This window comes from Chenopodium album, chromosome 19, assembly GCF_948465745.1.
Source record: "Chenopodium album chromosome 19, dcCheAlbu1.1, whole genome shotgun sequence".
Taxonomy (NCBI): Eukaryota; Viridiplantae; Streptophyta; class Magnoliopsida; order Caryophyllales; family Amaranthaceae; genus Chenopodium; species Chenopodium album.
Genome location: NC_137852.1, coordinates 17,439,591 through 17,452,467, shown reverse-complemented (window position 1 = coordinate 17,452,467; position 12,877 = coordinate 17,439,591). Strand labels below are relative to the sequence as shown.

Below are 12,877 nucleotides of genomic sequence, written 5' to 3'. Positions count from 1 at the left end.
AGAAGAGAAAAAAAGCTCAAAAGCAACAATGGAGGAGAGAGAAAACGCTCGAAGACCCAAGTTTTAGAGAGAGAAATCGCCAGTTAATTGCTTTTTAGAGAGAGAAAAACGAGGAGAGAGAAAGCTAGTGGTGAATGAATGAAGAGAGAAAAATGAGGAGAGAGAAAGCTCTATTTGTTCTTTATATTCGCAATCATTGTGACGCACGTGCATGACCACTTAATTGGCAGTTGTTGGTTGTGCCAACTTCCGCCATTCACTAACTTATTGAACACCGGCTTTTTTTAAACATTTGTGTTTAAGCAAAATAACATAAGTATTAGGCATAATAACTCAAATATATTGGATATGGAGTAGAGGAGTACCGTGATCCAGGAGCATATAATACTAATTGTTGATCTTGTTCTAATAGTCATCAAGTTGAAAAGAAAACAAATAGGAACAAACAAGTATAAAATACCTCATCACCTGCATCTAGTTCAGCTTGCCTTTTCTTGAGCTCTTCCCGTTGCTCTGTGAAATTTACATACTGATCCAAAGCTTTTTTGTTCACATGGCTAAACTATTGAAGTTCTTCGTTACACTTACACTTACAAAGCATCGTATGCAATTCTTTTGAACCTTTCCTCCTATACCTGTTTATACAAGCATACCATCAAAAAAGAGTTCTTAAGAGAGCAATTTAAAGCTTTGCTTTCAAATTTGAATATAAATAAATAAAAAAATCAATGGAATATTTCCTATGTCTTTAACAAAATCAGGGCTCACCATCTCTCTCACAGCAGTGGATTCCATAGAAATGATGACTCCAAGTTATGCAAATTCTTAGTTCCCCTCACCCAATCATCAGAATCCCCTTGAGAAAAATGGCCCTAATAACTGAATATACGTTCTTAATTCTTAGTTGCACTTAAAGACAATTTCATAAACCATCTAAACTATCTTGCTACAGACTTCACACAAGTGGGGTTGGTTATATGAACCAAAAGTGATTATCATGACACGCTTATCATGTCAGCTTGTCACATATTCACCCATTTTCAAAAGTAATATTAAGCACATAAGTTCTGCTTGCTAAATTATGCTAGTTTCTATCAAATACTCATGTAATAACAGGTATTACATTTACTTAAATTGAAGAAGGACCCTCATTATGATAATTGAACATTGAAACTATCTGACTTGATCAGCATACATTAAACGGTTGTCAACTAAGCAAAAAATGAAAAAAAAAAAAAGCAAAAAAAAGAAAAAAAAACTACAGCATATACTATAAGATAGATATTTTGTTTAGCGTATAAATCAAATTACATGTCAAAAGCATCTGAAGACAACAGACCCAAGTCTCTGATTCTCTTTAAGTACTCTTCCTGCCTAGCAAGAAGCATATCCTTGTCACTTCTTTTCTAGAGCAGTAGATTTTGATCACTTTTGCTTGTTAGCATCACAATATCCTGACAACGCTGCTCCGATTCTGATCTATGATGAGCAAGATCAACATTTAATTTTTGTTGTTCTGTGATCTCAGTAATTTTCTGATCTATATGTGATGATTGTTAAGACATAAGAAACGGTAGACATATTGTCAAAGTCTTCAGTATCAAAATGTCTCCCTCCCTCTGTACAAGCTACAAGCTCCAGGACCAGTATGGAATTAGAGTTTTAGAATCCTCTTTAACCGACTTAAGCAAAAAAGTACTTACAGATAGATGGCTTTACAATTCACATCATATTACCATCATATTACTAATTCATCAGATAGATGGCATTGTTAAGGAATAGACTAACAACATTAGGATCACAAAGATTAACAAATTTGGTGACATTCCCAAGAAATCCTGAATTCGAAATTCAGAATATTTATAAGAAGTAAAATATATCTATATACCAGCACAAAAATTTAACATACAATTTGGAATATCTATCACACGTATTAAAAAAAAAAAATTGAAGTGAACTTTACATATACAAAAGAAACTTTATATATATATAAGAAATAGAAACAAAAAAGTGGTCTTACTTAAGGTGGATTGGTGGTACTATATGTTGAGCCGGAAGCAACGAAAAAACCTTCAGCATAAAAATTCATGACCAAAAATCCTAGCCATTTCTTGAGAATTTTTTGTTTTTTTCTAAACCATTCACAATCCTAATATTTGCAAAAACAATAAAAACAGGGTTAGCACTTCAGTTTTCATTGTAAAGCCTTAAGAGAAAGATATATAACTTGAAGTTGGAGCCTTACTTCCTCTAGCTCTTTCTTCTTCATATTAATTACCCGTGTATTCTGCTTAATTATATTCATAAACTTTAATTTCGAACGCCTATAATCATAAGTCCTCCCGTCATCCCACCTTTCTTGCTTACTTGGTCACCTGCTCCAATATAAAAAAAAAAAAAAAAGGAAATTAACAACAGCAATATCAATTAGCAAGAAAAGAGAAAATTTGGTGACCTTCCAGCATAATGCAATCGAAACCATCAGTACGAGCAAGTCTGGCAGAACCATCTAAATTTCGACAGACCATGGTTCTTCCAAATACCTTGAGCAAGTTCTTTCAAAAAATAAAAAAAATAAAAAAAATAAAATAAAAAATAAAAAAAAACCTTGGGCAAGTTAATACAGCTTTATAAGCTCAAATATGTTACAGAAAAAGGGAAATGAAATAAGACTGATGGCAAAAACACATCTATACATAATACAAAAGTGACTTGTTGTTTTGCGCACCAATAAAGAAATAAAAATAAAGAGATAATCAATAGCTTTGGACGTAGCCAAAGAAAGAAGTATTTACAACAACCGTATCCCAGTTCCAAAGCTCTTAGAACTTGGAAAAGGGTAGCTAGTATGATACAAAAAAAGGACAACTATCAATCCTTTAAAAAGCCTAACATTATTTGCAATGGAAAGATAGTTGACAAGCACAAGGACTTTCCACCCTCCCTTCACAACAAAGTATTTTGTGAGCAAATTTTCAATATTCGTAAGATATTTTACTTGTAATTATCTATTAACTAGTAGGCTATTGGTTGCTTTCTAGATCAAGGGCCAAAAAGATACACCCTGCTTGTAATTTTGGGACTAAAGTTAAAAGAGCCTTCATGCTGCTAAGCGAATAAGAGATGAGTCAAAATAAATCAAACACCCCTCTAATGCAGTAGTCTCGCTAGACTTTAGAGACGTTAGGTTACTAAAATGGTCAATGGTGAAGGTATTAACATGTCATAGATAAAAATATACAAAATAAAATCCAAAATATTCATATAAAGAAGAAAAGAGATTCTCACCGAAGATCGTACTACATCATTTTGTGGGCATGTGAAATGTGGAGGCCTGACCTTGTTCAGATGTATAAATGTCACTCGTCCACCCTTTAAGGCATTGAGATGCCTAATAATCTTAGTTGCGGTTTCATCTGAATCAACCACCACATGGAATAAGCTGCAAATAATGAGAAGTATCTTTATCCATAGCAATAATAACACATAAAAAACATAGTCTCTGAGAGATTGGACAAAGCTTTTCAAGGCTAAGTTCCATGACAGGAACAGCATATACCTGTTTCCAGCAATAACTTCAACTGGAGTAAAGAACCTCTCATCACATTCCAACAACTCAATGAGTGACCCAAAGACACCCTCAATCCGGTACTGGTCGCAAATTCTCCTAACAGAAGTCAGTCCCCTCCTAATATCCTACAAAATAGAGGAGAGAAAATCTTAGGAAAGTAAAAATCAAGTAATACACATTGCTGATACATGACTAAAGGAAGATGAAAACAAAGGCCTTTTAATATACTTGAATTATGTATAGCCATGTAGGGAAGGTAGTCTATGCCAAGTTGATCATCAACCTATAGATTAAAAATTAAAGAAAGAGGTACCAACAAGCATAGATGTACCATCCCCCCTCAAAAAAAAAAAAAAAAAAAAAAAAAAAAAAAAGCATAGATGTACCACTAGTCCACAAGTACCAAAGTAATCAGTGGTCACAAATCTACTCCAAATAGCAAAACAAACTCATGGAATCCACTTTCGCTAGTCCTTAACATTAAGAAGAGTAATACTGCAGTACATTGCTAGTAAAAAATTTCATTTACACAAGAAGAGTGCGGAGCCAGGGAGGCAGATTGCTGTTTGAAATTCCAGATTACAAGAAAGTTTTATCTTATATATTTAAGTATAGCAGATATAAAAGGCCCAGGGCATAATTTATAGGTCTATATAATTATATAAAGGCAAAGCATAACAACCCAAAGTTCCATCATTCGAAACCCTAATTGACTGATCAAGCAGAAAGCTGGATCTCAGCAAACACCTTCACTATAAGCATAAATCAAGTCTTCTCTTAAATTGCCTCTTTATGTCCTGAACTAAAGCTATACCAGCACAAGCACAGGAAAGTCGGACAATCAATCATTTAAAACAATAATTTTGCTCAAATTATTTATTAAAAGGAAAAAGGTAAAACACCAACATCAAGACATCAGACTCCCACATCAGGTTCCATAGAGCATATAATAGTTGTCGCGCAACTTTTACGCGAATGCAATACTAAATGGATAGTTCAAAAGCACTTACTCTGGGAGTGGCATGGTCAAGATTCTTATCTCCCTTTATCACCTCAGACGTTAATTTTTCAATCTCAGAAGACAGCTCAATTTCTTTTTCCCACAACAACCTGGCATGTAAAATATTCAAATTAGAAAACAGTGTAACGATCCAGATAGACAAAAAAGGTGAAAAATAAAAATTGAACAAAGAACCAAACAAACAAGGAAACATTAGGGCAAGGGAACAGAACTCACTTCCGCTCATTTTGTAGCTTGTCTCTTTGCCCCTTGGATGTGATAAACCCATCGTTTGACTGATTAATGTTGTTTTCAAGTGCTGCCAAATTAGCTTTTCGGGATTTAATAATATCATCTATAACCCTGAGCTAAGCATTAAGGTTATCAAATTCACCCTGGAGCTTCTGTTCCAGTAGATACAGAAGCCAAGACAGCAGAAAGAATAAACTCTAAATTCAAATAAAGCTGATCAAACGTATTCAGCTCACGATGCAATGAAAAAATTGAGCACACCTCAAATCTCAAGGCTAATTAAGACAAAGTAGCACATTGTAGCAATGTAGTGCTGTTTAGAATTAAGGTAATTATTTTTCTCTTCATAATTTCCATAAAAGATTACAGAATTTTTAAAGAGCCAATATATAGATACTAAGTTGTACTAACAGTAAGCCTTAAAAGCATATGCAGATATGCTTCCACCAGAACCAGCATACAAAAAGGTCACTGCTGACATATATTCCTTACATCCAGATTTTTATTCAGTCAAAGCTGCAATCCTTTATAGTTTCTTCTCCACTCAACAGCATGCTTCCCCTCCCAGATCCTCTCTCACTCTCTTCTCTCTCTGGAGTGCCACTCCTTTCTTTTTTATTCAGGCATAAAGTACACCAATTAAAGTAAGGTAAAGGAAATCAATGATAGTATTGTCAACAGAAACTTCCACCTCTGACAGTGGAGTCAATCAGGTGATGGAGCCTTTAATGTTTTCACTGTGTTTTGAAATATTTTTTATTATCTACTATAGTTATTGTATTGTATGATTTATACCATCTATCTTCAGATTTAAACATCGAGAGTACCGGTGAGGAACAAGAAATAATCTGCCCCTTTAGCATAAATCGAACAGCTGAAAATGCTCACTCCATCTACTTTCTCTAACAACAGAGCACCACAAAATCCAAATGATACCCTACTTGAACAATCAATATATGAGGAGGTTAGTTATTGGATTGGAGTCATTGGAAATATGGAAAGGACTAAATAACAACATCAGATGCATACTATCATACTCAATTACAATTCAACGATCAAAATAAAATGACGTTATTCACAAGATAATTCATCTATCTGTCCTCATATAATTTCTAACCATTCTACTGCCAGACAATTGTCACTGCTTGCTGCCAAGCTGGAAATGAACCAAAAGTAAGGCAAGCTCCAGACCCAGCATCCAATGGTACAAAGTTGCAAGACGCCATTCTGTTCAATCTTACTATTTCCTCTTCACCAGCAGTCCAATACTGTCATTCCTACAGTGTATACCTATCTTCTATTCAGTCCATTAGCGTTACCCCCAATCTCCCAATTCCCATGGGTCTGGAAAGATCAGATAAACTGTGAAAGCTTGCTTGAAATTTTTAGTAATGTACAAAGCCACAAAGGTACATTAGTTCCATTTCCATAGAAAATTCTTCGCATAAGCAAGATTTATATGTTACAAAAGAGGAGAAAAGTAATCCAATCAGTTAAATTATAGTGCCTTTCATCCCCGCCATGAGAACCAAAAAGCAATCTCTGTACTCAAGGAAAAGGCAGGCTATCAAATATTAGCAGGCACATGCCAGAAATATACACATCCAAGGCATTTGCCAATCATACCCTTTAAACATCTCATATTCCTGCATCTTTAAGGAATCATATAAAAAGTCCAAACAACATTTTGTCCAACATAACTGGTTAATTTAGGTGTATCATCAAAACTATGTGGTGAAATACAAATTTGAAGTGTATCATCAAAACTATTTAATTCATCAATTTTTATACATACCCCTGCTGCGAGGAAGAGGTGAAGATGGAAATAGCACCATGAAATATCACTAATTTATGCTTAGTCAGTTGCTTTCTTTTGGTCCACTTTCTGTACAATCCCAGACTTCTCAACAACTAAGGACCTTGAAATAGCATCACTGCACAATTGCACATGACCTCAGCGCACCATTGCATCTGATTGTAGCAGGTATTTAGGTTTCAGATCAGAATTCTTTCCTGCATCTATTTAATTGATTAAGAGAGCTAAGTATGAACAGACTTGACACTTACCACCAAACTTAACTGCATAACATAGGAGAAACAGAGATTTCCCATAATTTCTAACATAACAAGAATTGCTTCATCATAGGAACATCATTTTCACCACTTCGTCTGCAGTATCACTGGAGGGTCTACTTGACCAACTTATATACATCGAAAAACAAGCTCTTCATATTGTCGCAGCTCCAATCATCTGTAATCTGACCTGCTCCGAAATTAACAAGCACCAATTCATCAAAAAAAAGAAATTACATATGAGATCCTTCAAATTAGTAGAATTCTTGCAAGCAACTTGATTTTTATTTACTTAATTTTTTCTGAACACTAGCTCAGGTGACTTACATTGTTGCTTAAAAACTTTCTCATTTCTCTCAATCAAAATCACATTAATTGCTTCAGGCAGCTCCATGTAATACAGCTGTCTCAGACCAAATTTCAAACTTAATCTGGAGTGATAGCTAAAAATTTCTGCAGACAAGACTACCCAGTTTCAGTAACATACCCAAGATTGACCTTACTGTCCAAAGATTAATCTTGTTCAATAATCAATACTGCTTAACTGTTTGTCAACAAAAGGCACACAATTGATTCCAAAAGCCACTCTAAGATGAAATTATGCCAGATGATGGAAAGTAGTTGCATGACTTGAATCTTTTACTATTTTCAATTTGAATTTCTTCATTCTCACCAGTAATCCCCACACGAACATTCACCTTGCTTGAAATGGTGAAACCGATTAGAATCCCTTACTATAATAAGCCTTCCTTCAAGCTTTGAAATGTGCTTAATAGCTGTATGGCAATCTTCACAAATTCTCAAGTTTTTCATAACACGTATAGGTTTGTGTTTCGGTAAGGTCAAAATCCCATAAGCAACAGCTAGTCTTTCACTATGATACTTAAGCATGTGCTCTTTTTCCTCCTCATCAACATCGTGTAACACCAACTTTATGGACGACACATAACCATCTTGCTTCATTCTTGATTCCAACTCTTCTAAGAATGAATAAATCCTGTCTTTTTCTGGGTGGCAAGTATCTCCAGCTGCAAATGTATGGATCTTGTTTTGCACTTCAAGCCAACTATACCCAGGCACCTTTTTAACCCCTTTGTCCCTCATTTTCAATCTCATTTGTCGAACATCATACCATCTGCCTGAAGCCGCATATAAATTTGAAAGAAGCACATACATTCCCGAGTTATCAGGCTCCATTTCAAAGATATTCTCAGCAGCCTTTTCTGCAAGCTCGATATTCCCATGAACCTTAGCTGCACCAAGCAAGGCACCCCACGTTGCAGCATCTGGTGAAAATGGCATGTTCCTGACCAATTTCTGTGCTTCATCTAAATTTCCTGCTCGGCCTAGAAGATCAATCATACATGTATAGTGTCGTGGGCTTGGTACTACGCCATAATCAGAGTACATAGCATAGAAATATTGTTTGGCCCTGTCAACTAAACCAGCATGAGCACAGGCCGACAGCACAGCCACCTGAAAGGCCAATCAATCCAATAAGCAAGACATTTTATAAACAAGGGTATTAAAAAGTGCAAAAGAAAAATGAACAAGAGGAAGTAGTTTCCAGTTTTACTCCTTTGTCACAGCTATTAATGAACATATCTGTACATGCAATTAATTTGGTTCTGTATTTGCAAAACATTAGCTGTAAGCAGTCTTCAAACATATTAGACTCAGATTACCAGCACAATATAGATGGGGAAGACATCTTCTGGGTCTCTGGGAAATAATAGTGCAGCTAGAAACCACTGATAATAGTTTCAAGAACAAAGGAAGCTAGTAGAAACCAAAGCGTAAACAAAAATACAATGCCAAGCAATGATTTTTTTACCTCTCCTCTTTCCTAAAATTAGATTTCAATCCAATTACAGACAGCTACTAAAAATTTTGAGATAAATACAAAAATGGCAAGGGAACGAGAAATCCATATACATGTGGAAATCCTGGAAATATCACACGTAAATGAAGGAAAAAAATAATTCAGGGACACAATTGAGAATCATTGTCACTTCAAGTTACCTACCATTTCAGCCCCAATCTATCTAGCTCAATCACAAATTCATAATTCTCTTATTCTCTAAATGCTCCAAATCTAAAATTGCGAATGGAATAGCAATTGGCATACTCCTTTTGGGTGTAGAAGACGAAATTAACCATCCAATAAACATTGCAACAAAAGCTAAGATAACAACACAGAAGCGTCCATGTTTGGATACTACTTTGGAGTCAAATTTTCTTTATTATATTTTGGTTATTAATTATTAAATTAAAATTTTGCATTTCTTATGACAATGAATCATATAGCTCTTTTTCCTTTTTTTTTTTTTGGGCTGAAAACAAGAAATCATGAAGTAAAGACCAGACCTAAATGAGATGAACAATTGAACATGCATGTTAAGGAGCTGCAAGAAACTGTTATTAAGGAGACAGGTCGGAGACTGTGACAGTGTGACGTAAGCCTCATCAGATATAGACATAGGAATGGGCATTATGTGCTGGATGTCAATATCTATAATTAGCAGTTACCAAATTAGCTATGGACAGTATGGAGGCATTCCTCTAGCTTAGATATGAATCTTTTAATTACTATGATATAGAGACATTCAACTTTATGCTTGACACAAAATTGAAATAAGTAAAGCTTGTGTGACTGAAAAAGGAATGTATAGCACAAAGAAGCTTCATTTTGGGAATGTTTGACCATGCTCTGTATGAAGTTGGGTATGCCAATATGGAAAATGTGAAACAAGAATGTTGCAGTCTCAATAGTTACAAATATTACTTCTTGTTTAACATCAAGGACGGATATATAAAAAGGGGTAACATCTCACAGTCCAAGTTGTGAATAGCCATTAGATGGCAGAATTTTATTTATTTTTTCCAAATTTCACCAATTCTGTTTTAATTATCATCCTAACTTGTACAAGTTCCTGTATCATGATTCAACCAGAAGATTCTGTCTACTATCACCCCCGCTGATCAAGTGATCCTCCCAACAAGAAGAAAAGAAAAGAAAAGAAAATTTCCATGTAATTCAAAGCAAATATCATGTGATTCAAATAATGCTCAGTGTGAGTGTGAGGGATAGCTTAAGTGGTTAGAGCTTCTATCCCGGTTCCAAGAGATCTTGGGATCAATTCTCACCCCCACCCTTGTGGCTCTCTAAACACCAAAAAAATAATGCTCAGAGTCCTAGTACTGTACAAATGTGAATGCATATAGTGTAATGGTTTAACACTATAAATGGATTCGCTTCTCTATGGAAAGAAAAGTTTCAAATGTTCCACCTAATAAGAATGTTAATGAACTGACCAGTCACGATGCAGCTTACCATCATATTGAATGAGACTGCTGGTGGCACCCTAAATCCTGCTAAAATTAGTGTTCCTTTGCAGGTTTGCTTTTATACTGCTACACTACTGTTAATTTATCGGATTCCCCCCCCCCCTCTCTCTTCTCTCAGCACAGGCGACCAAAGTAATGGGGAGGTAGGATGAGTAATAACGTAACAAAGTTAGTCTAATACATCGTATGATATAACAGTTCAACAGCAAAGAAAGTAAAATAAAATAAAGGGTCTGGAATAGACATCTTATGTACATAAACAAATAGATTTGTGTATATACCATGGTTGTATCATCGGCTCTAGTCCCACATTTAGTCATTGACTCAAATACTGCCAGTGCTTGTAGGCCAAACCCATGTCTTGCATAGCCAGCAATCATAGTATTCCATGAAACAGTATCCTTTTCAAGTATGCCATTAAAGACACAGTTTGCTTTATGAATGCTTCCACACTTGCAATACATAGCAACTAATGCATTTCCTACATAGGTTGCACTTTCATAACCGATTTTAGTGACTTGCCCATGCATTTGCATACCTAATTCTAAAACACCAGTATCAGCACATGTGCTCAAAACGCAGGTATACACCGATCTGTTTGACCTCTCTCCATTTCTATGCATCTTTGCAAATAGAAGTAAAGCCTCCTCGCTATGACTACTTTGAGCATAACCCGCAATCATTGCTGACCATGAGATAGAATCCCTCTCTTGCATCTTATTGAACAAATTCCTAGCTTCTTGAATATCACCCCTTTGCGCATAGCCACTAATCATAGTATTCCAAGAACTTGTACTACGAGCAGGCATTGCCTCAAAGAGTTCCCTGGCAACATCTATTCTGTTATTATGTACATAACCTGCAATTATAGAATTCCATGATACTACACCCTTCTCTGGCATCTGATCAAATACTCTCCGAGCTTCATCCAAACTACCATTTTGTATATAACCAGAAACCATTGCTGTCCACGTAAATGCATCCCTACTCGGACACTTCATAAACAAACTCTGGGCCACAGATAGCTGCCCATTCTGAGCATAAGCTGATATCATAGTGTTCCATGAAACCTCATCTCTGTCAGGCATCCTGTCAAAAATTTCTCTGGCTTCAACCAGCCTATTGGCCTTCACATACCCACCCATCAAACAATTCCATGACACCAATTCCCACCCTCCTCTTGACTCGAACAACGCAGCAGCCTCATCAACTCTCCCATTCTGCACATATGCTGCTATCATTCCATTCCATGATATAGAATTCTTTCTTGGCATCCTAGCAAATAATTCCCTAGCCTCATCCACAAACCCACCACGGGCATACCCCGACAGCATCGTATTCCAAGACACGATATCTCTTACAGGTATTTTCTCGAAAAACCATCTAGCAGAAGCTAGATTCTGGTACAAAACATATCCATTCAACATCAAATTCCAAGAAAACAAATCTCTCATTGGCATTTCATCAAACATCTGGTGGGCATCCTGAAATCTGCGATTTGACAAATACCCAGATATCATTGAATTCCAAGAAACTACAGTTCTACTTGGCATTGAATTGAAGAGTTCGAGGGCTGATTCGAAATGGCCTCTTCTCATGTAATTGGTTATCTGGGTATTCCATTTTATTATATCTTTGTCTGAGAATTGAAGTTGATTCAAATTCTGTAAATTTTTTTGGGTATTGAAGTTCTTGGATGTTGGCGGTGTTACAATTCTTGTGCTGGTAATTGAACTGGTGTAGAACTGCTTTCTGAAAGCACGAACACAACAATGCTGCATTGATCGCCGCCAACAGCAATTCCCGCTCATTACTCGGTTTTACGTAAGCTAGCACTAGCAGTGTCAATTCGGATTTGGTTCGGAATGAAATGGTTTCGGTTTAAACGGGTTCATCATTGCGGTGCGGTTCGGTTCTGTTCTGATTAAATCAATTTTAGTTTATTTTTGTGTGGTTTTTATTTGGTTAAGGTCGTAAATTGTTTGGGGTCGTAAATTGTTCGGGTCATACTCAGGTTGGTTAAAAACGGGTCATTCTGGGAACGGCCGAGTGGGTTTGCCTGGGATATTGCGGGTTTGGTGATTGGTGATTATAATTGAGTTGATGATTATACGAGTCTAGTTTATCGAGTAGCAGATTAAATCGCCGGGTTCATTTTATTGGCGGGACGATTTGGATAGGTGGGGAAAAAATGGGTCTATTTGATTTGAATTAATCTTGGTCGGGTTAAAACAAGTCTAGAAAAGTTTTGTCGGGTTGAAGTAGGTATGGTTTCATTTCGATTCAAGATTTTTACACATCAGTTCATTTTTAGTTATCGATTGTTATCATCTTAATTTATCATACTTTATACTATACAAATTTTTACATTTTGTATTAACATTATCACATCATTTTTGGCTATTTGTATGATTGTGGGGAATATTTCAAGCATTATGATAACCCCAAACTTGAACCCCACTGTGATCATACACTTAAGTACGGTGGCGTTTCAAAGGGAAAGACAAAGAGCAAAAAGAGTCGCCAACAAGTTTTAAGGAACTTATACCCAAAAGACAATCCAAAGGACCGTCAACTACTCCATAAGGTCTTGAACCAAATAGGGTCCGGGGATGAAGGTACGAATCCAATCT

The 12,877-nt window shown here is 36.0% G+C and overlaps 1 protein-coding gene and 1 long non-coding RNA gene across 2 annotated transcripts; both read right to left on the bottom strand.

The window, feature by feature from the left end:
• Positions 1–1,725: 1,725 nt before the first annotated feature.
• LOC145596052 (uncharacterized) lies at positions 1,726–3,802 on the bottom strand. Its single transcript, XR_014103068.1, has 4 exons — positions 3,560–3,802; positions 3,289–3,442; positions 2,246–2,375; positions 1,726–2,149 (listed from the first exon to the last, which is right to left on the bottom strand). It is a non-coding gene; the product is annotated as an uncharacterized LOC145596052 (long non-coding RNA).
• A 1,868-nt stretch (positions 3,803–5,670) lies between these two features.
• On the bottom strand, positions 5,671–12,074 carry LOC145594952 (uncharacterized). Its single transcript, XM_081651301.1, has 4 exons — positions 10,526–12,074; positions 7,224–8,372; positions 6,891–7,086; positions 5,671–6,794 (listed from the first exon to the last, which is right to left on the bottom strand). Exons 1-2 carry the CDS (start codon positions 12,053–12,055, stop codon positions 7,566–7,568), a joined length of 2,337 nt encoding a protein of 778 aa, XP_081507427.1. The 5' UTR covers positions 12,056–12,074; the 3' UTR covers positions 5,671–6,794; positions 6,891–7,086; positions 7,224–7,565.
• Positions 12,075–12,877: the final 803 nt, after the last annotated feature.

Coding starts and splice junctions, on each gene's coding strand:
- LOC145594952 (XM_081651301.1), bottom strand. CDS start 12,055: ATGAGCGGGAATTGCTGTTGGCGGCGATCAATGCAGCATTGTTGTGTT. Junction 8,373..10,525: donor GAGCCGATGATACAACCATG/GTATATACACAA, acceptor TTGGCCTTTCAG/GTGGCTGTGCTGTCGGCCTG.